General features: G+C 55.2%; 3 protein-coding genes across 3 annotated transcripts, besides 1 other annotated feature; all 3 read right to left on the bottom strand.

Annotated features, from left to right (window-relative positions):
- Positions 1–1,231: 1,231 nt before the first annotated feature.
- LPMP_190250 (sarcoplasmic reticulum glycoprotein-like protein) lies at positions 1,232–3,112 on the bottom strand (the record flags this gene model as incomplete). The annotated part of the gene is made up of 1 exon (XM_010699718.1): positions 1,232–3,112. The coding sequence occupies one exon, from the start codon at positions 3,110–3,112 to the stop codon at positions 1,232–1,234; it is 1,881 nt and encodes a 626-aa protein (XP_010698020.1).
- A 3,056-nt stretch (positions 3,113–6,168) lies between these two features.
- Positions 6,169–9,030, bottom strand: LPMP_190240 (hypothetical protein; the record flags this gene model as incomplete). Its single annotated transcript, XM_010699717.1, has 1 exon — positions 6,169–9,030. One exon carries the CDS (start codon positions 9,028–9,030, stop codon positions 6,169–6,171), a length of 2,862 nt encoding a protein of 953 aa, XP_010698019.1.
- A 6,903-nt stretch (positions 9,031–15,933) lies between these two features.
- LPMP_190230 (C-terminal motor kinesin, putative) lies at positions 15,934–18,450 on the bottom strand (the record flags this gene model as incomplete). The annotated part of the gene is made up of 1 exon (XM_010699716.1): positions 15,934–18,450. One exon carries the CDS (start codon positions 18,448–18,450, stop codon positions 15,934–15,936), a length of 2,517 nt encoding a protein of 838 aa, XP_010698018.1.
- Positions 18,451–19,710: 1,260 nt separating this feature from the next.
- Positions 19,711–19,860: part of a repeat region that runs on past the window's edge.

Raw genomic sequence — 19,860 nt, 5'->3', positions numbered from 1 at the left:
CAGGCGAGAACGAGAAGGGGGAGAAGGAGAATGACGTTTCGACCGCCTTTCATCATTCACCAAGCGCTACACTCCATGTTGGCACGCATCAGCGATGCGGTCATCTGCGGGTATCAACAGGGAGGCTGTCAGGCGGTGGGAACACCCACGCACGTGGGTCACGAGGTGGGGGAGGCAGCAGCAACGGGGACCGTAACAGTGGGTGGGGCTCGACATGCTGAAGCAACAACCAAGAGGGGCGTAGCGGACGGAGAGATTGGTCAATATGTGCAGAGCACTCAGAGGATAGTGGAGTGGCGCTGTGACTTCTGTGGCACGCACGCACGCAGGAGGAGGCTTCTACGCGACAGCTGCGTGAAGACGGAGGAAGAGTGTGCAGTGGTACCCTGTGCATTTTCATACTCATCACCACCCCCTTCCACCCTCACGCCCGCCCGCCGAGTACACATTGTTGGCAGAAGCGGTGGCGGCGCCCTATGCGCGGTGCCAAAAAAAGGGTTGAAAACTTTCCCTTGTAACTTCTTGGCGCGTGTGTCACCTCCACCCCGCCCCCACATCTTAGTGAAACTGCGGCATCTCTTGGCTGCGAAGGCAGCATCGGTGCCTGTGTCCCCTCGTTGCCTTCCCAGTCCCTGCCGCTTTTTCAGTTCGTTGTGCGTGTGCGGGAGAGGTGTGAAGTCTGGGGAAAGTATCGCTCTGATGGCGCTCTACATCATGGGGCGAGGGCAGTGCACATGCGCTCTCCATCTACCGGCCACAGCGTTCCAGGGGACCGTGACCAACTCGTAGTGCGGAGGAAAAAAAAAGAAGCAAAAGTGGGGTGTAAGAAGAGCGAATGCAGGAGCGCCATGGTGAAAGAGAATAGTGAGGTCCTGTGAAGACAGGGCAGAGGGTGGTGACGGAGCCCACCTCTTACCCCGCCTTCCCCCAACCCTTTCAGCACAGCACGCGCAGTCATGCACAGGACGAGGTGGTGTCGTCGTGCGACATCATAAAAGAGGAGACCACCGAGAGAGAAGGCAGGCGCACCACACACACACACACACGTCAGTGAGACGCTCAAGGAGCGGGCGAAAAGACGCGGCGCGGCTACACGACGCGCCCACAGACACAAATGTGCACGATAATGAGAGACGCGACGCAGCGGCAGATTCGTGATCTCCCTTGCTGTGCGAGGAGGGGACGACTATGAGAGCGGCACTCATGATAAGGAGGAGATGCAGCACTTGTCTCACTGCAGTTGCTTCAACACATCCCCGTCAGTCCATGTGTTCATCTCGGGAGCGCGGTAGGGAGGCGCGCCGAGTGGAGACATCACCGTCGGTGGGCAAAGTTCGTTGTCAAAGCCCGACTCTTGGGGGGATGGCGGGAGGGAGGACTCGGCAGGATTTGCTGGTGGCTGTGGGGTCGATGAGAATGACTTCCCGTGCGAGATGGTGGTCGCAGCTGCACTGCTGTGCTGTTGGCCTTGCTGCTGACGATTTGCCAACAGCTGTTGCATCATCGTCATCATTGATTGCATATCAGCTAATGACGGCATCGTCGCCGCGGAGGTCTGTGGCTGCGGTGCAGCGGTGGCCGCCGTGGACGAAGCAGCCACTGTGAGGGATGGCGGCCCTGTGAAGGATGGCGATGCGGAAAGTGCTGTAACGACGGTGCTAGGGCCGAATAGGGACGACGGGTTCGATGCGGGGGCGGCAGTAACACTCGGTGACGGGCCCTGAGCTGCCGAGTTGGAGAGATACCGGCGCTTGGTGGAGTCAACGTTGTCGGGGCTACCCTGCATGTCGCGCCGCCCATCATACTGCGAGAGCACACGATCACGGTACATGTTGAGCAAACCCGCCCGCTCATCCTCATGAAATGGATTCGCGGCACGGATGTCGCGTACCGGTCGAAGCATGGCTGGTAGGATCGTGTCAATGAGCTCTTGAACACCGCGGATAAGACCAGCCTTCTCTGGCTTCTTCAGCGGCGGGAATTTCTCGGCGTCGAAGCGCTCCAGAAAGGCCTTGTACGCCTGCACCGGCGGGAAGTCGCAGTGGTTCATCTTGTAGCGAGCGCCGATGAGTTCGTAGCGCCTTGGCAGCTGCTCCACAGCCTTCCTCTTCGCCTTGGACTTACCGAAGATCGCCGGCAGGTCGGTCCGGATGCCGCCAATGATGACGGCGTGCACGAGCACCTCCTTGGCTCGCCGAATGAGCGACGCAACCTTCTTGTCCTTGGCCTGCTGCGGGATTATCTCCACCAACTCCTGCAGCAGGTCCACCTTCTCCTCCGCGAAGAGAAGTGAGAATGAGTTTGAGTTGTACGGTTTATCCCAAAAGCTCCCAACGTAGACACGCGGCGGCTCCGTTGTGTTGATGAAGTTCGATAAGTTCCAGAACAAACTGCCGTAGACACGCATGAGCTCCTGAGTGGAGATGGTATCAGCCTTGTTCAGCACGAGGCGGAGGCGATTCTCAATCCCTTTAAACGACGTTTGAAAGAGCTGGCGAAGCTCCGCGCCGGCGTCAAGTTTGCTAGGGTCGAAAAAGACTAAGATCAAGTCACTTCGCTCTGCAAACCAACGACACACCTTTACGTAGTCGTACTTGCGCTGGTGAATGTCCTTAGCGCTCTCTAGCACACCAGGACTATCGATGAGCGTGACCCGCTCCAGAAGTGAATGGGGTTCCTGGAAGCCCTTGAGGTTGTTGATGAACGACTCACCAAAATCTAGCAGGCCCTTGAACGGCAGATACTTCGAGTTGACCAGCGCCTGGCCGTCAATCGGGCCTGGCTCTTTGCCGTACATAATCACCGTGAACTCTGCCGTTGTCGGCTGTGGCCCAGTCCACAAGGCGTTGCTCTGCAAGAGGTAGTTGATGAAGGTGGTCTTGCCAGCCGACCACGGACCAAAAAGCGTCACAAAAGGGCGCTCATTGAGGATCGTCTCCTCATACCAGCTGGGACGAAATATGTGAAAGTTATACATCTCCTCCAGCGGCTGCACACGCTGAGTGTAGAGGGGGTAGAGCTTCTTGATGAGCGTCCCCATGCTCCCTGGTACGTCGCCGCCCGACTCCCTCGCATGCAGAGGCCCCGCAGCAGGTGCCTCGGAAACGGGCATCGGCAAGGCAATAAAGAAAAAGAGATGAGAACTGGAGGAAGTGAAGACTCCGCGCTCTATGAGATGACACGGCTGAACACTCCACTCCTCGCTTTGCACAGACACACAGGGAAAGAGAAAATCGGTTTTGCAAGCGAATCGAGCAACAACACCGAGAGGGAGAGATGCAGCACAGCAGAGAGAGAGAGCAGTTCCAAAGAAAAAAAGCGAAGAAATGATCAAGAGAGACGCGTGATGGCATAAATTGGTCAGCGTCACGCAAAGGAGAGAGGCCCACAAACGCACACGCCTGGGGTGCAGCTAAGAGGATGGGGGATGTGCTGTGTGAAGACGACGAAAAGAGTGGGGTAGAGCAGAGGCGTGGGGTAGAAGAGAAGACGTGAACATGAATGGATACGAGCTGCTGGCCTTTGGGGGGATTGAAGTGCATATTTGCGCCTCGAGCATGGAGACAGTTGAGAGAGAGAAGAGGCCCCGACGAGGTGTCCTACCTACCCCACCCATCGCTACGAGTGAGAGAGGAGTGTTACCGTCGTCAAACCTTGGCTGGAGGGGGAGGGGGGGGGACGCGGATTGTCTGTGCTCTCGTTTCCGTGCTGAATCGCGCGATCTGGCTTGGCTTTATGATGTCTACGTTTGATGCGGTGTGCGTGTGGAAAAGGAGAGATGCATCATCTGGTCACTTCGGTTCTCCTTGGACGAGCAGTTCTACGAAGACACAGTTGATAGGAGAGGTGAGGTGAGGAGGGAACTGATGGAGGAGAATCACACACACACATGGAACGAAGAAACCAGCGCAGTGACCGACATGACCAAAGAAGCAAAGAAGGTTAAATGAAGAGGTGAGAGACTATTTTAAAAGGAGGGGGGGGGGCGCAAGAGAGCCACCCAGGAAGGGGGAGAACCAAAGTCGAGGAAAGGGAACCGCCCGAAGCCAACGCGCAAAGGGGGAAAAACGATGGCGGTGCCGGCAAAGTTTGCACACGCAGCGAGCGAAGACAAAATAACGGGACGCTAGAAAAAGACAGGGGAGCCACGGAGAGATTAAAACGCCCAAACGCACAAACGCTAGCGCGCACAGCCCCGCGCACATGAACGACAACAGCAAAGAAGTCCTCCTTCGCCAGACAGGGAACGGAGAAGCAAAAAAAAAAAACAAGAAAAAAAGCCCCACCAGCGACGCAGTTCTCTGGTGAAATGACCACCACAAGGCGACCACCACAAGAAGAACAACGACGGCGGGATCAAGCGGCACGAACAGGGGACGTGACATCCCCACTTCGGCTAAATTCTCCAATGGAGAGCGCCCACATCAGAGTAGGAGCAAGAGAGGGGAAGAGGGAGAGAAATGACAAGGTGGAGGAAATACTCGGCATTAACAAGCAGCAGAAGCATCGTAGGCAACGATCTTGCATACCTCGATACAGGCGCTGATGCACACACGCATACACATGTCCGGAGACAGCCCTTCTCGAGGTGGTCATACACACCAACCATGACACTGGCCAATGCATGCACATTTCAAAGAGAGACCTGAACGCTGCAGAATCCACCAAAGAACAGGGGGAAAGACAGAGGTCGCCACGCCACGCCACACACCGGCACACACACACACACACCAAATGAGGAGAAGTGTGGGGTGGGGGGGGGGACCACACCAACGACACACAAAAAGTTACATCGACAAGCGCATGGAAGAACCTCCGGAAGGGTGAAGCAGCAATCGAAAGCATAGCGAGTAATTGAGGGAAAATTTGAGAGAGAGAGGGACAACAGGAGTAAACAAGGGGGGATGTCCGATGGTGAGAAATGAAGAAAAAGCAGCACCAGCAGCAGTGACTCGATGATACCGCACAGACATCCACATACCAGCGCCTTCAAACAGAGGGAAAAAGAGAGCGCGCGCATGTGCACTCTGGATTGAGGATCCTGGCAGCATGCACCTGTGCGTTTGTGTGTGTTGGCTCTGGAGTGGCAGAAAAAGTCGCTGTGCGTAAAGAGGGATTTGAGAAGAGAACAAGAAATCAGCTGTAGGTGAGGAGTGAGATAAACACAAACAGCAAATCGAATCCCACGTGCAGTGTCATCACTCTTCCACAAGATGAGCAATGCGGAAAGACAAGATACCCCTGCAGGAGCAACGAGGCGGCATCGACAACGGTGTCACAACGACAGCAATGAAAGAGAGAGAGAGAGACGACACCGAGATCTGAAATGAGAAGAGGGTGTCCAACGAAAGAGAGACGGCGAGGGAAAGTCAGAAAACACCAAAGCCATAGAACAAGAGATGAACACCTCATTGCGGCTTGGAAAAGAAACAAAAAAATGAACACTGCTCAGTTCATCCAACGCCAGAAAGACGCACACAGGGAAAAAGAGAGAAACAGCAAATCATAGATGGAAAGAAATCCGAGAAAGAGAGATAGGGTGTGTGGAGCATCACATACGCGCGGCAAGGGTGCTCGAAGGCGCTCACACCGCCGCAGCCGAGGAGAAACGACAGCACCCAACGGGGCGTAGGAACGAGCAAGAAAAAGAGAAGAGTGCCTACACACCAGCAAAACGGCAACAACAAGGATAAGTGGAAGGACGCCACTGCGGCGCCTCCCCTCCTCTCCCCCAAAAAATTACGCTAAACCGTAGGCGCGCAGACATACACACAGCCGCAGGATCAGCAGACGTCGGCAAAACGATATCCACGAGAGCAGAGGCGCATACGCATCTACTCCTACATGCACGTAGGCGCATACAAAAAAACACCCTAACATGTATACCTGTGCCCGCACGCCTGCCAGTCGAGAAAGAGAATGACACGCGTGACGGTACGCGTGTCTGCATGAGTGCACAGAAGAAAAAGGAAAAGTGCCCCACTGTGCTACACCAAACTACGACGCTCCCCAACCCTACACACGCAAGTGACGGAGAGGTGTGAGCTCCGTGAGGTGCCCCGTACGTGCCTACGTGGCGTCTGTCAGAAAGTGCGAAATCGAGAAGCATACATCAAAAGGACGGCGCTGATCACCACAGGAAAGAGGGGTGAGCTAGTGCGAAGGGCTTTACCGGGACTGCGTTGACTTTGCCGGCCTCTCCATCGCGTTCAGCAGCGTCACGACGTCCTCTTCAGTGACCCCCAAGTCTTCCATCTCAGCCAGCAGCTGCTGGTAGCCTTGGCACTTGCCCTCCTCGAACCAGCCATGCTCCTTGGAGCGGCAAAAAAGGCAGACGTGCTCGTAGCGGCACGTGCTGTACGGGCGGCGACTCTCGAAGTCGCACCGCCCGTAGCCGTGGCCCGGTGAGGCACCGCGGCCGTTGTGTTTCATGCACAGCAGCTTCTCACTCTTCTCCTTTACGTAGAAGTAGTATGCACCGAAGCCCATGTCCGGCGCTGGAATGCCATTCTTGGCCCATGTGTCGAACAGCTCCTGCACCCCATTGACGTGCTGCCGGGAGAAGCTGATTATGGTGAGGTGACGCAGCAGCTTTGTCGCGTTCCGATCCCGCAGCATGTGCTCCGCGTCGGCCTCATCGTGCGGGGGCCAGTGGAAATCCTTGCACAGAGCCTGGTCGCTGTGCTGGTGGTTGTGCTCCATACGCTCCCTCCGCCGCAGCGACTGTGGCGTCTCGCGGAAGATGTGGGTGATGGTGTGCCGGTTGACGAGCGGGGCGGAGAGGGACGGGCGCTGCGGGCGCGAGCCGCCTGGCGTGTAGGGCTGTGAGCGACTTCCTGACGGAGGCGTCGAGAGCTCCTTCCGCAGAGACGGTGTATTGGGCGCTGAGCCGCAGTGGCTGGAAGTGCTGGACTGGCGGGCCGCTGCCAAAGCAGGACTTGTGGTGCTCCCGGTGGTCGTCGTCAGCCCTCCATTGCTGCCCATGCTGCCTTCCTTCAATGGAATCGCTTGCAGCCCCTCTGGCCGAGTCATAATCGTGCGTGGTGAGCGGCGCGCAGGTGGCTTGGCAGCCAAAGAATCGCCTGTGCGTCCCACAGGCGCCATTGATGTCGCTGCCTCGCCGATCCCTGACGAGAGCCACGGAGACGTAGTTGTTGGCGGTGACAGGGAGTAGAGAGTGAAGAGCTCGCCGTTGCCGCCTGGCCCTGGGCCGGGCAGGATATCTTCGACGCGCATTGAGGACTCTGTCTTGGTAGGCCGGGGCGGCGGCGGCTGCATCGTCTTGAGAGCCGTGTAAGGGCTGCAGCTAGGGTTTGCCAAATCCCTCATCAAAGGTGGCATTGACATCGCTTCGACCGGTGTAGTGCGAGGTGGCAAGCGCACCCCTGGCGACGTCAGAGGTCGCTGCAGCGGGGTCGCCGCCGTGGTGGATGGCGACATAGTGAAGGAGTTGGAGTCCACGCGAGCAGCGGTGCTGAAGGCCCGACTGAGATTGTCAATTGTGTTCGAGGTCGCGTCGACAGGGAAGGGCAAAGGCGGTAACGAGCCTGTCGGCTCTGAGAAGGACGCTGCAAACGAGGTGGGGAAGTCGGCGAGAAGGCTACCGACGCCGTCGCTGGAGACAAGGTGTGCCTTGGCATCGCCGGACGTGTGCCAGCTGCCGGTGATGGCTGCCATGCCGCCAGACGATGAATTCAGGCCCTGTATGTTGTCCGAGTTCTCGTCCTCGTCCATCCCCGGCAGCACCGTCCGTATCGCCTCCTCGATGCCCCAGTCAGTCACTGAACGCCACTCGCGCAGCGAACTGCCTATCGCACGCTCACTTGGGGCCCCCGCGGGCAGTATCCCTGTGTTGCACTCCACCTGACCGAGCAGCGTTTCTATCTCAGATGGCTGCGAGTGCAGCGACCCGCCAAAGGCGGATGTGCTAAACCCCAGATTTTCACCGATGCAAAACGAATCAAGAGGCGAGGGCTCGGCATTTACGGCGTTAGCGATGCCGGCGGAGGGCCTCGGTGGCGCTGAAGCGCATGCGCTTGGGGTGGCCGAGGCAAGGCAAGTGTTGGCGGTCGTCGCCGTCGCTGGGAAGGCCAGCGGTGCACCCGACAAAGACGGTGGCACATGCGCAGCAGCAGTTGCCTCGGGGTCACCACCCTCTGCTGCCTTTGCGGCCAGAGAGGATGTGGCTGGCTTGGGAACGAGGACTCCCGCCAGCGCATCAAAGTGAGAGGTGGGCATATAAGCCAGTGGGGGCGCATTCGGCGTTTTTGCGCCGCCGTTCGCGCTGCGAGGGGTCGGGGTGGCGTTAAAACCCCAGCGAGGCGCTGGAGAAGAACCGGGGCTGAGGGTGGCAGAAGGCGCCAGAGGCACAGAAGGCGCGGCGCCAGGAGGAGGTGGGGATGCTTCCATAGACTTCCGGGAGTGGCTACTGCCGCTGCTATTCACCTTCGCGTGACGCGGCTGCGGAATAAAATCCCGCGAGGTTGCCGCGGTGGCTTGGGCAGATAAGGTACCCTGCCCCATCTGCACGCTGCGCGGTGGTGGCGGGATTGTCGGCTCTGTTGCCTCTCTGTAGCCCCGACGGGCACCGCTATTGCCGTTATGATTGCCATTGCCGTGTAGACCATGAGCGTTGAGGGTGTTAATGCCGAACATGCTACCCTGGTGATTGAGTTCGCTGTTGGTGGAATTCGAGTAGGAGCCATGGCTGCCCCAACTACCGCTGGTGCCAAACCGGTTACTGCCGCCGCCGCCATTCGTGTGGAGCGGTGCGGGCGGCGCGTTGTCAGCGGCAGCGGCGCCACCAACACTGCCGCTGCCACGAGCGATTGCTGCTATGACCGCGTCCGGCGCGTGCCTATACTTGCGCTTCTCCGCGCCCTGGTGACGGCTCGCGTTGTTCGGGTTGTTGTCTGAATTAGACCCGCGTGGGTGCGCCAGTACTGCGCTATTTTCACGGTTGTTCGCCTGACTGTCAAGGGTGCGTCGACTCACCCACTTGGCCGTCGATGGTGGTCGATTCGTCTCCATGGCGGCGCTAATAATACAGCAAACGACCAAAGCAGGCCTGAACAACAACAACAAAAAGATCCCCCGCGCCCTCTGCCGCACCTGTTATGGGGGAAAAGCACACACCCACAAATAGGGGGCGAACGAAGCGAAGGAAAAAAAAGAGCGCAAAGCCTCGTCCACGACACCACCGCTGACGAGGCACAACGTAATCGACGACCCCAAAAACAACAACAACAGCAGCAGCAGCAGAGGAAAGAAGACACGCAAAAAGGTAAAGCGAAAAATGACGGGAAGAGCGAGAAAATAAACTAAAAAGACGACGGTAGGAGAGAGAAGAGAAGAGAGAAGGGAGACGGCTCCACACGCAATGAGTGGCAGACAAAACACAACAAAAGGGGAGAACAAAAAAACCCGCGGACTAGCGCCAACGCAAACGAAAATGAGCGTCTAACAGGAGAAAAGAACGGCCTCGACGATGTCAACGCTGAGGAGTGGCGTGGGTGTGAATGTTAGCCACGTAAGCGCAGCTATGCGACAGGAAACGACGGCAAATTGCACCACTGTTGAGTGTGCACAGAAGAAATGGGTTGCTTGTCTCTGCGCGCGGGGGTGTAGAAAGTGCGGAGAGAGAAATGCAGAGTTTACTCAGGGAAACTCACGGAAAAGAAAAACGCTTGGGACAAGACAAGGCAGGGTGGTGCTGGTTGCTGGTGCCGACAAAGCGAGAGAGGCGGGAAAAAGGAGGAGCTGAAAGTCAAGCGTGGGCTGTCAGGCGCACACGCGCAATCAAACAGGGGCCAAAAAGGGGGGAGTACTAGCGAGAAACAAAAAGAGGGGAGGAGGCGTACACCCCAGAGAGAAACACAGAAAGAGAGGGAGAAATAAAGCGCCGACGAAAAAAAAAGTTAAGAAACCAATACACAAGACGAGAGATAATACTATGATATCGAAGAAGAATGAATCTCGGTGCAACTCAACAGCGATGTAAAGAAGAAAAGCAGAAGAAGAGATCACCCCACCACCACAGGGTAAGGGTAGGGACAGGAGACACACTGAGACTGATTCAGATAGGTACAGGCACGTGCGCACCCTAGATTCGGAAGAAAAGAGAAGTGGCGACACCAAGTTTGCCCCAATCACGCGCTCGCAGTGATAACCTAATCAAAAGAAAAAACGGTAACCGAAAGAATTTTGCAGAAGCACCGAAGATTATCCGCGGCTTTCAAAGTGAATGCACGCACAGACGCACAGACGCACTTTAATTTCGATGGTAAACCCTCTGTTTTGCACCCTGTAGTTTGTGTAGGTTCGTGTGTGAAGAGACAAGACCGTACTTCGCTCCAATACGCGAGCGAACAACCAGACACCTGACGACAGAAGTACACACGCCCACACAACGAGCCCAAAGGGACTGCAACGAGAGAAAACAGAGAAGCCGAAACAAGCACTACACAAAGCGCGAAAAACAACAACGACTAGTGCTTCACCTCAACAACAGCGCGCGTATACAGAGACTCGCCAGAATGGGCGGTGTCTTTTCCTCGCCGTCTATGAAAGTAGACTGAATGACGCCTTAACAAAGTCTCCCACAACGATAAACCTGTGTCACGCATACACAACTGAAGCAAGAACGATTCCCCTTTCCTTTCTTCGTTGCTGGGGCTGAATAAAAGAAGGAGAACTACAAAAGAGAAGTGGTAAACTTCTCTATTAACACGTCTATAAACGACGACGACACGATTAAGGGTGGCAGTACCACCTCAGTGCACGCTCAGATATAGAGAAAATCGATCAACTATGGAAAAGCGAAGATGAGCGTAGAAAAGAAGACACCGACAGCAATGACAAGAGAAATCCTGATTGCGACACTAAGCGAGCAAGCGAGCCATAAGAGAGCGAGATACACGCAGGGGAAGACAGCGAACGACAAACAGAGCGCACACACGCACACACATAACAGGAGACACACAGGAGGACAGACAAGAGCAAGAGGTCTAAGAGAGACAAATGAGGGAAGAAAAACTGAGCTAGTGAAGAAGAGAGGAGAGGTGAGGGAGGAGGACAGAGCAGTTTCAACCATAAATGTAATTGAAAATAGATGGAAAGACGCGTAAAGGCAGAATAGCCTCAGGAATCAATAGATAGATATAGAGATAAACGGCGCGATGATATGCGGTTGGGAGTCACGTGTGTGTGTGTGTGTGTGTGTGTGTGTGTGTATGGGCACAAGGAGGTGGTGTTTCTCTCTTTTTCAGTTGCAGTTTTGGTTCCGTTTCGGTATATGAAAGTGATGGTCCTGTGAAAGAGAGAAGCAAACAAAAGAAAAAGAGGAAAAACGCACAGAGGGAGGTGATGCGGCGAAGAGAAAGTGATAGAGTGATCCAGAGTGGGTGTGTGTGATGAGAAGACGTGTGAGTATGCTTACGTGGATGGGGAACAGGAAAAAAAAAACACACAAAGAGCAATGAGTGAAACACGCACGCATGCACACACGCGCACGCACACAGCCGAAGGGGGAGGGGAGAGGGACAGCGAAAGGATGAATCGCAGCAGCAAACACAATAGCACCAACAAACAGGGAGAGGACAAAAATACAGTCAGAGAGGAAACGAGTAGGGGCTAAGTCAGCGAGAGCAACTTCCGTCTTATGTTTCTTGCGTGCCTTTGGCTTCTTTCTTTTCCTTCCTTGCAGACTCTACTAGAGGGAAGGCAACTCGGCGTGAGCCGTATATTCGGATTAGAGAACAAAAGTGGTGAGAGAGAGAGAGAGAGAGAGCTGTATACATGCATAGGTGTGAGTGCTGGTCAATAGAGACGAGGCAGAGAGGTGCGAAGAGAGAGCCAAGCCACACAATTGAAACCTCTCAGATGAGGAGGGGGCGTAGAGGGGAGAGGGAGAGAGAGAAGGCGGATGCGAAGAGAAGAGGCGCAAGAATGAAGAATTGAGGTAGAGTAAAGAAAACGACGAGTAGGAACGACGCTACATACACACACACGCGCGCATATGAATGCAGAGAGGCAGAGAGAGAGACAGGGCACAACACACAAGGGGAATAAAGGGAATGGCAGGCAACTCTGAAGTGAAAAGCAACGAGAAGGTAACACACAACAAAAGGTCCAGAGAGTGAGAGTACCAACAGTAGTAGTAGTAGTACAAAGCTGCTGTATAGTCTGTTCAGGTTTTTAAAAAGGAGCTCTGATTTCTCTTTACAGCACCTACTCCTTGCATACGTAATATATCTATGTAGCGTACCTCTGTTCCTCGCGTTTTTTTTTTCGCGTGCTGCACTGTCGCTGCTCTAACGAGCCTACACTTGACGTTTTGTATTGATGTTCTGCGAAATACTCCCCCTTTCTTGCCTGATTGCCAAATATGGATCCGTTGCCCCGCCTTTGCTTTGTGTGGGTATGGGCGTGCCAATGTGTCAACCCAGCGCTGCTGTTGCTGCCGCGGTGTGTGTGCGTGCCTGTGGATATTTTTTTTCGTGCTTAGCTCCGGATGAAATCGCGCCTGAGCTAGTGAGTACAGTGGGGGATGTTGTTGTGCTCGCCTGTTCACGGGCGAAGAATGAGTGGAGTGAAGAGAGGTTTCAGTTCGCCTGGTAGCGCTATGAGGATCTGCACTGTGTAGCGATCTCCCTTTTTTTGTGTATTGGAGCGGAAGGAGCGACTTGTGACCTACGACGCCGCGCTTGGCCTCGAGCAAAGGACAACCTTGCTGTGGATTGAGGCGAGCAGAAGGGGTGGATCCGAAAAAGGAAAAGAAAACGAAGGCTCAGACACCACGCAGAGATGAAGAGAGATGAAGAGAGAGACACAGGCAACAAAAGAGCTGTCGGGCGAATGAAAGGGAAACGACAACGACAATGACAACAAACAGAAAAAAAAACGGCACCACAGCCGTGGCGTTGACGAACCAAAGAACAGTGCGGCGGCGTGTGTATAGAGAAGACACGTTGGGGAGTTCCTGACCAGAACAAAAAAAAAAGCAACAACAGCCAAAACGAGCACCGTCGCACTACGCGAGAGAGACAAACAGGCAAAGGACGCGGCGGCTCGGAATGCGGCGGAGAGAAAAAGGCAGTCGCTCACTCTTTTCCGTACCCTCTCACGCGTACACCACCCCCACCCTACAAGACAATAGCACAGACACACCGGAGGCACAAGCACCGGCGAACAGACTACAACAAGACGAGATTCACTCTGGCAAGGAGAGAGACTGATGGGGAGATGGCGCGGGGAGACACGTTAGCAATCTCAAACAAATTCTGAAGCAGATATTGAGAGGGGCACATACACACACACACGCATACATACGCACAGCCAAGGGCAAGGAAGAAAAAAAGGGGGTAATTATGCTCACGAGACAGAGAAGACGAAGTAGAGAAACAGAGATAATGCGAGAGAGCTAGAAGCACAAAAGACATGCGGGGAAAGGAGGAAAGAAGGGTGAGAGAAGGAGCGGGGGGAAGTGAGGGGATAAAACAACAGGCGGGATACTGAGGACAACACCGAGAGCAACAGCGAAGGCAAAAATAGACAAACCCCAGTGAAACCGAAGGGTCGACCAACCACAGATGAAAATGAAGTGCAAAGAGAAAACGAGAGAAACCCGCAACGGAAAAGAGGGGGGCAATCGAACAAAGTAACGACAGAGAGGACAGGCGTAAAATCGGACGGGACACAGACGACACAGAGAAAGCAAAAACACACGAGATCCCCACAAGAAAGGAAAGAAACAGAAAAGGCAGAAAAAAATGACGAGTGAATGGAAGACGAAGCACCGTTTGTTTCGAAGTGAATGACAGAGAGAGAGAGAGACAGAGGGAGTGAGCAAGGGAGAGATCTGAAGGGCGTCAGCAGGGTGAAGAGGAGAAGAGGTGCGATGGGGAAAGAAGGTGTGGTGTACCTGTGTATGAAGAAGAGGGAAAGATACCGCTGACCCAGGCGCCAACTTACAAGAGATAAAGAAGCTTGGCGAGCAGGCAGATAAGAGACAAATAGAGAGAGGCGTACACACACACACACACAGACAAAATGCGCTGTCAAGCAGCAGTGGCGGTCAGACAGAGAGTCGGTGCGTGTGGTAGCCTGTGCTATGTCGGGTGGGCCCTTGCGATGGGTGTCTTGCCAATGGGCTATCGCTCTTTTTCTCCGCTGTTATTGCTGGAAGGAAATCACGAATTAAAAGTGGCGACCTTTGCGATGAGCCCGTCTGGGATGTGGAGGGACGTGAATGCGTGCGTGCGTTGATTTGGACGGAACACACGGGAGGGGTAGGGAGGCGTCCCTCACTGTCACACTCTCTTGTTGGTGGGGTGAATAGTGGTAAGAACTTTTTCTTCTTATGGTCGTTGTTTTGATGTTGCTTCTTCTGGATGTGAGTGTATGGGTAGGTGTTCTGGCATTCGGATTCGCTCTTTGAAGGCAGGCACGGAGAGAGAAACAAGGGAAGACAGTGAAAGGAAGGAGGAGATGAAAAGGGAGTCCTCGTGGGCCGTTTCACTCGATGTTGGGGAGAGTAGGGAAGGAGAACAGGAGGAAGAGGGCAATGGCCGCACGGATGCGCGTAGAGCAGACGGCGTCCTCACTCAAAGCTGATAGACACGAATGTCCCGGTGCACAACAAGAGGGAACGCCAAGCAGGAAGGGAACTGCACAAGGCGCCGCTAACATATCGACGAGATGGGCCATCACTTCCCTTGCGCCTGAGGAGGCAAGGAGCGATCCAACGCAAGACGTCGCACAGACGCGCATCGTTGGGGATCTCTACTTGTACCTGGGTCTCACTACTTTTTATGACACCTCTAACTTATCCCGCAGGCGCCAAAGGCACACACACACACGCACTGGCACGAGCATAATAATAAGAGTGAAAAGCGTCACATAACTCATCAGCAAGGGGTAAACCAGAGAGAGAGAGAGAGGAGAGGAAAAAAAATAATAATCAGCAATTTGATCCAAAACAGAAATGAATGCGACGGATACAAAACAAAACAAGCGAAAGCACGAGGAAACTGAGAACCCGCAAACTCAAAACTGAGGGGGGAGTGTATGGGGGAGGGGGGGGGAGGGGGCGCACGAGGAGAGGTGTTAGAGGCAACAGGCCGAGAGGAAGGGCGTGACACTGAAATGAAAAACAGAGAACAGACAATCGCGAGTGGAGTGGGGAACAGAAAAGGAGGATTGACAGCATACAGTGACCAGAAATCAGGGAAAAGCTACGAAAGAAAAAAAAACGAACGGAGGAGAGAAGAGGGGAAAGCGACGAAAGGGGGAGCGAGAGCAAGCGAGGTGACATCGTCGCAAGACATGGGAGAGGAGGGGAAGGCGATGTGTTGGGCGAGACAGCCGTGCAACCGCTGACGCAAGCACTGATGTGCTGACGCTACGTTCTCCTGACAGTCAACGGCGGGGGAACACCAAGCAGCGTGAGCCACGACAAAACGAGAGAAGCAAGAGAAGGGAACAACATCAGCCAAATGTGGAGGGTCTGTGGAAAGTGTAGAGGTGAAAGGAGAGTAAAATATATACTTCATGTGTGCGCCCCCTTTTTTTTCGCTTTCGAGTAAACCCTCCCCTCTCCCGTCCCTCTACGCGCCTTCCTTAACGCCCTCCCCACCCACCCACCCACCCCCCCCCGCGACACTGCTGCCAACATGCGCACGGTGGGCCCCCGGAGCGGAGGGAGAGAAGCCACCAATCACGCCCCCCTCCGCGAAACAACTGAAGCGATGAAATCAAATACGAAAGAAGAAGGGGAGAAGAAACAGAAAAAATCAACACACAAGCAAACACACGAGTACCCTCTCCCTCCTCTGCCTGTCGCCTTCGCTCTCCTGCCACATTTCCTGCGCGTTACCCTCCCCTCGTCCCCACCCATTTTTGTTTGTTTCTTCGCTCCGTGCGGCCTTCTACACGCTACGCCCCCGCTGTCGTCGCGTTTTTCTTGATCTGGCCAAACGCGACGCCGCGGGCACGAGAGGCGAAGAGCAGCGAGCTGCTCGACTCACTGGCGTTGTAGCTAGCCGGGCTTACGCAGACAAACATGAGCACCTTTGCCTGCCCGGCCATGGAGTCCTGGAGCAGGAAGGTGAGGGCAGAGTTACGAAAGGGCACGTGCTTGGCGTTTTGAGAGAGCCCGGCAATCACGTCACCAAGAGCCGACAGCGACTTGTTAATCGCCACGGCCTCCTTGAGCTGCTGACCCTCCGCGCCGCTCTTTTCCACGCGCTCACTACCGGCCAAATCGATCAGCGACAGCTTGCCGTAGCTCTGGATATTCGTCTGCTTGTTCGTCGTGCGCACAATGATATACAGAAGCATGTGTGATCGCGAGGAGTGCTCATTCATGTTTGTCGTGCCCTCGCTGCGGTGTGTCTGGGCCGTCGCCATGATGCTGTCAATGTCCCTCGGTGACGTCACCGGCACCTCCTTAATGTTCGTCACATACGTGCCAAACGGCCCGCCCTGCTTCACCTCATACGTCAGCCCGGCTGCCTCCTTCTTGGTGGCCAGTAGGTCGCGGATCTGCTCGCAGTAAATCTCCAACACGGAAATCATCACGACCGAAGTCTCCGTGTCCTTGCGCTCCTCAATGATTTCGAAGAGTCTCTCGAGGGCACGCGTGTTGATGCCCTTGTTCTCGCCCTCAGTGCCGTTCATCGTGAAAGTCTTACCACTCCCGGTCTGGCCGTAGGCAAAGATGCAGACGTTGAAACCGTCCACGACACTGTCGATAAGCGGAGCCGTGTCCTCGAATACGCGCGACTGCGGCGACGTCGGCGGGTAGACCTCGTCGAACTCGAAGAGCTTAGGCCGCCCGCTGGCGTCCACGAACTTCACTTCGTCCTGCGAGGGGTACGACATGACGTCCTTGTGGCCGCCGTCGATCTCCCTCTGCAACATCGGTCGCACGCGGCAGTACACGCGGATATTGCCCTTCAGCTCTTGAATAGTATTGTAGTAGGTTTTGCGCAGCCTCATCTCGCGCCTGTATAGCTCCTGCGTCCACTGCAGTGCCATTTGGTCGGCCTTGCGGTCCACATCGCTCGCCTGAATCATGGCCGCCATAGCGTTCGACATCTGCGCTGAAAACAACTGAGCCTGCTTCGTGATGTCAGAGCAGAGAACCTCTTTGATCTCGCGCTGGCACTTTCGAATGGATGTCACGAGACTCCGCATGTGGTCGGTCGATGCCGGTTGCATAGAGCGGGTAGTGCCAGCAGCACCCCGTGCGCCAAGCGGGGAGGCACCCAGCACCGGCAGAGGCGTCAGATGGGAGCTGTCCACGTTGCCACCCGTCTCCAGCAACTCCACACGTTCAGCGTACTGTTCCAGCATGCTGACGGCCTCCTTGTTCTTTGCCTTGGCGTCCTTGTACTTGTTCTGCAGATCCTCGTGCTTCTGGCGCAGTTCTTCCAGCTGTAAGCGCAGGTGCTGCGTCTCACCTCGCTCGCGGTTCATCAAATTCTCCGTCTCCTGCTGTGCCTTCTTCATCACCTCGGCTGCGTCAGCACGTTTGCCACCCCCGCGGCGCAGGCGCAGCTGTCGCTGCACGTCGTCATCGTCGCTATCCGTCTCCGCCAAGTCCTCGTCGCCTAGGGCGCGTCTCTTGGAAGATTGACCGTCGCCGATGTCAAAACCTGCCATGGCTTCGTACAGGCTCAGAGCCTCGGTAAAGCGCTCGATAAGACTCATCAGCTCATTTCCGATGCGACTGTGATCGCCAGACTCGAGCATGCGTATGCATGCCAGCTTGTGCTGTTTGCATTCCTGGACAATCTCTTTGTCCGCGAGAACTGACGGATGCTCCAGTATGTACTCAAGAGAGGCCAGATCTCCCTGACACTCCAGCAGAATCGCCTCCTCCGTATCGAGGATATCGTTGCGGTTGGTATTGTTTAGAGAGGCGAAGTTCTGTTGAGGGTTATTGGCGGGCTGCTGCTTGTCCTTGAGCATCTTGGAGAAGATGTTCTGGAACGGCTCACCGAGGACGCGGCTCTGCTGAAAGCGCTGGATCAGACGTTGGTGCCCATTTGTGTGGTAGAGCTGGTACCACTTGATGACGGTGCACATAATCTTGTCGCGCACCTCAGCTGAAGAGGTCGTCTTAGCCACCTTGAACAGGCGATCCGTCCACTTATCCCCCGACAGCATCACGGCAAACTGCGGACCACTTTGGATGACGCATTGATCCATCACTGTTATCATGCAGATCTGCGTCGCTGGTGGTTTGTACTTGAAGTGCTGGCGGATCCCCTCCAGTACAAAGCCACCGTTGCCGTGGCGGATGTGCTCGACGAGGCGGGCCGTGGCGTCCGGATCACCATCCGGATTGCGAGAAGACATCTGGCGCATAATCAGTTCGTTCACCTCCAACTCAACCGCCGAGGACGCGACGGCCTGTGGACCGCCACGATTCGCCACTATGTTCATCGTGTACTCTTTAGGGAGAAGAACCTTTGAGCGATTGTGTGGATTTGGCCGTTGCTCTACTGCAGCAACATAACACGAGGGCAGGGAGGAGCTGGCGAAGCAAAATACGCAGCTGCAGGTCAGAGCACGCGCGCCGTCGGAGAAAGCAGAGGAAGGAGGAAGAGGGAGGGCAAGGCAGGGAGACAATACACGCAGAAAGGGGGAAAAAAATGAGAGGTGACGTGCTCAACAGAGAACTCTTGTAGCCTGTAGAAGTACGGGTGCAGATGCATGGGTTTATCGGCCGCATCTGATGGAGAGTGGGTGTACCAACAGCCAATGAAGCGAGGAGGTATGTGGGGTGAGGTGACGAGTACGGAAGTTCGAGAGAAGGGCGCCAGGGCGGACACACAAAAGAAAACAAAAGACTGAAGAGGAGGTCGGCAGTGATTGGGCCCGACAGTGAACACACACGAGGAGCGAGCAGAAGAAACCACTACTGGTACGGGAGAGAGGCTTAAGAAGTCACTGTAAATGCGCTCTATATGGTAGAGGCCCCTCCACTTCCAGTGGATCCGGCGGGACGGGGACAACGAGGAGTGGGTCATGCACACGCTGGCAAGCACCCACCGCCGCGATGCGTAATAGCAGAGGACGGCAGCCAAAAGTCAGTCACAAGGCAGCAACAGTTGTAAACACTCGGCCACAGTTCAGCTTTCACATTAGTCTCCCGTCGCGCCCCCTCACAATATGCATCGGGTAGCAGGGAGGGGGGGAGCAACAGAAACAAGGGTAAAGGAGATCGTCATGGAACACCAGCGCAAACAGGCCAAAGGCTCACTGGATCCCCTGCAGCACTGAACGCCCCATATCACTGACAGTGTTGAACTCCTTTTTGCTGTTCTTACAGAGCAGTTCGTCCTGTGCATTTAGGCGGCTGCCTCGTCCCTGGATCCGGGTGGTACGCCACACGCTATCAGAAAGTAAACAGAGGCGCACAGCAGGCGTGGCGTGTTTCACTGCGCGCAGAGGCACGTTTGGCCTTTTCCTTCAGCATTGCCCTCAGCTCCTGCATAGGAAAGACTCAGCGTACTGTCTTCCCTTTCTTATCCGCCTCACTCTGGTTCCACATCCTCAGCCCACACCAACACACGCACACACTCCCACGTTCACCAACATCCACGTCTCCGCTAAAAACAAAACCAAGTAAAAGCAAAAAAGCAGCGGAAGGTGCAACAAGCTGCTATCCACACAGCGTTGTACTTCCATCCAACACGATTATTCCACCACGACCCAGTGAACCAACAGACGCGCACAACAACGGCAGCCCACCTGTGTCTCGGTGCGGTGCTACAGGCTAAATCCCGGACCGTCTAGGACCAACCGACAGCCGTCGGATCGGGCCATGCGCCTCGCGGGCTCCTCTCGTCC

Source organism: Leishmania panamensis (genome assembly GCF_000755165.1).
Source record: "Leishmania panamensis strain MHOM/PA/94/PSC-1 chromosome 19 sequence".
NCBI lineage: Eukaryota > Euglenozoa > Kinetoplastea > Trypanosomatida > Trypanosomatidae > Leishmania > Leishmania panamensis.
The sequence above is the reverse complement of the archived record's forward strand: the minus strand, read 5'-3'. Positions and strand labels throughout refer to the sequence as shown.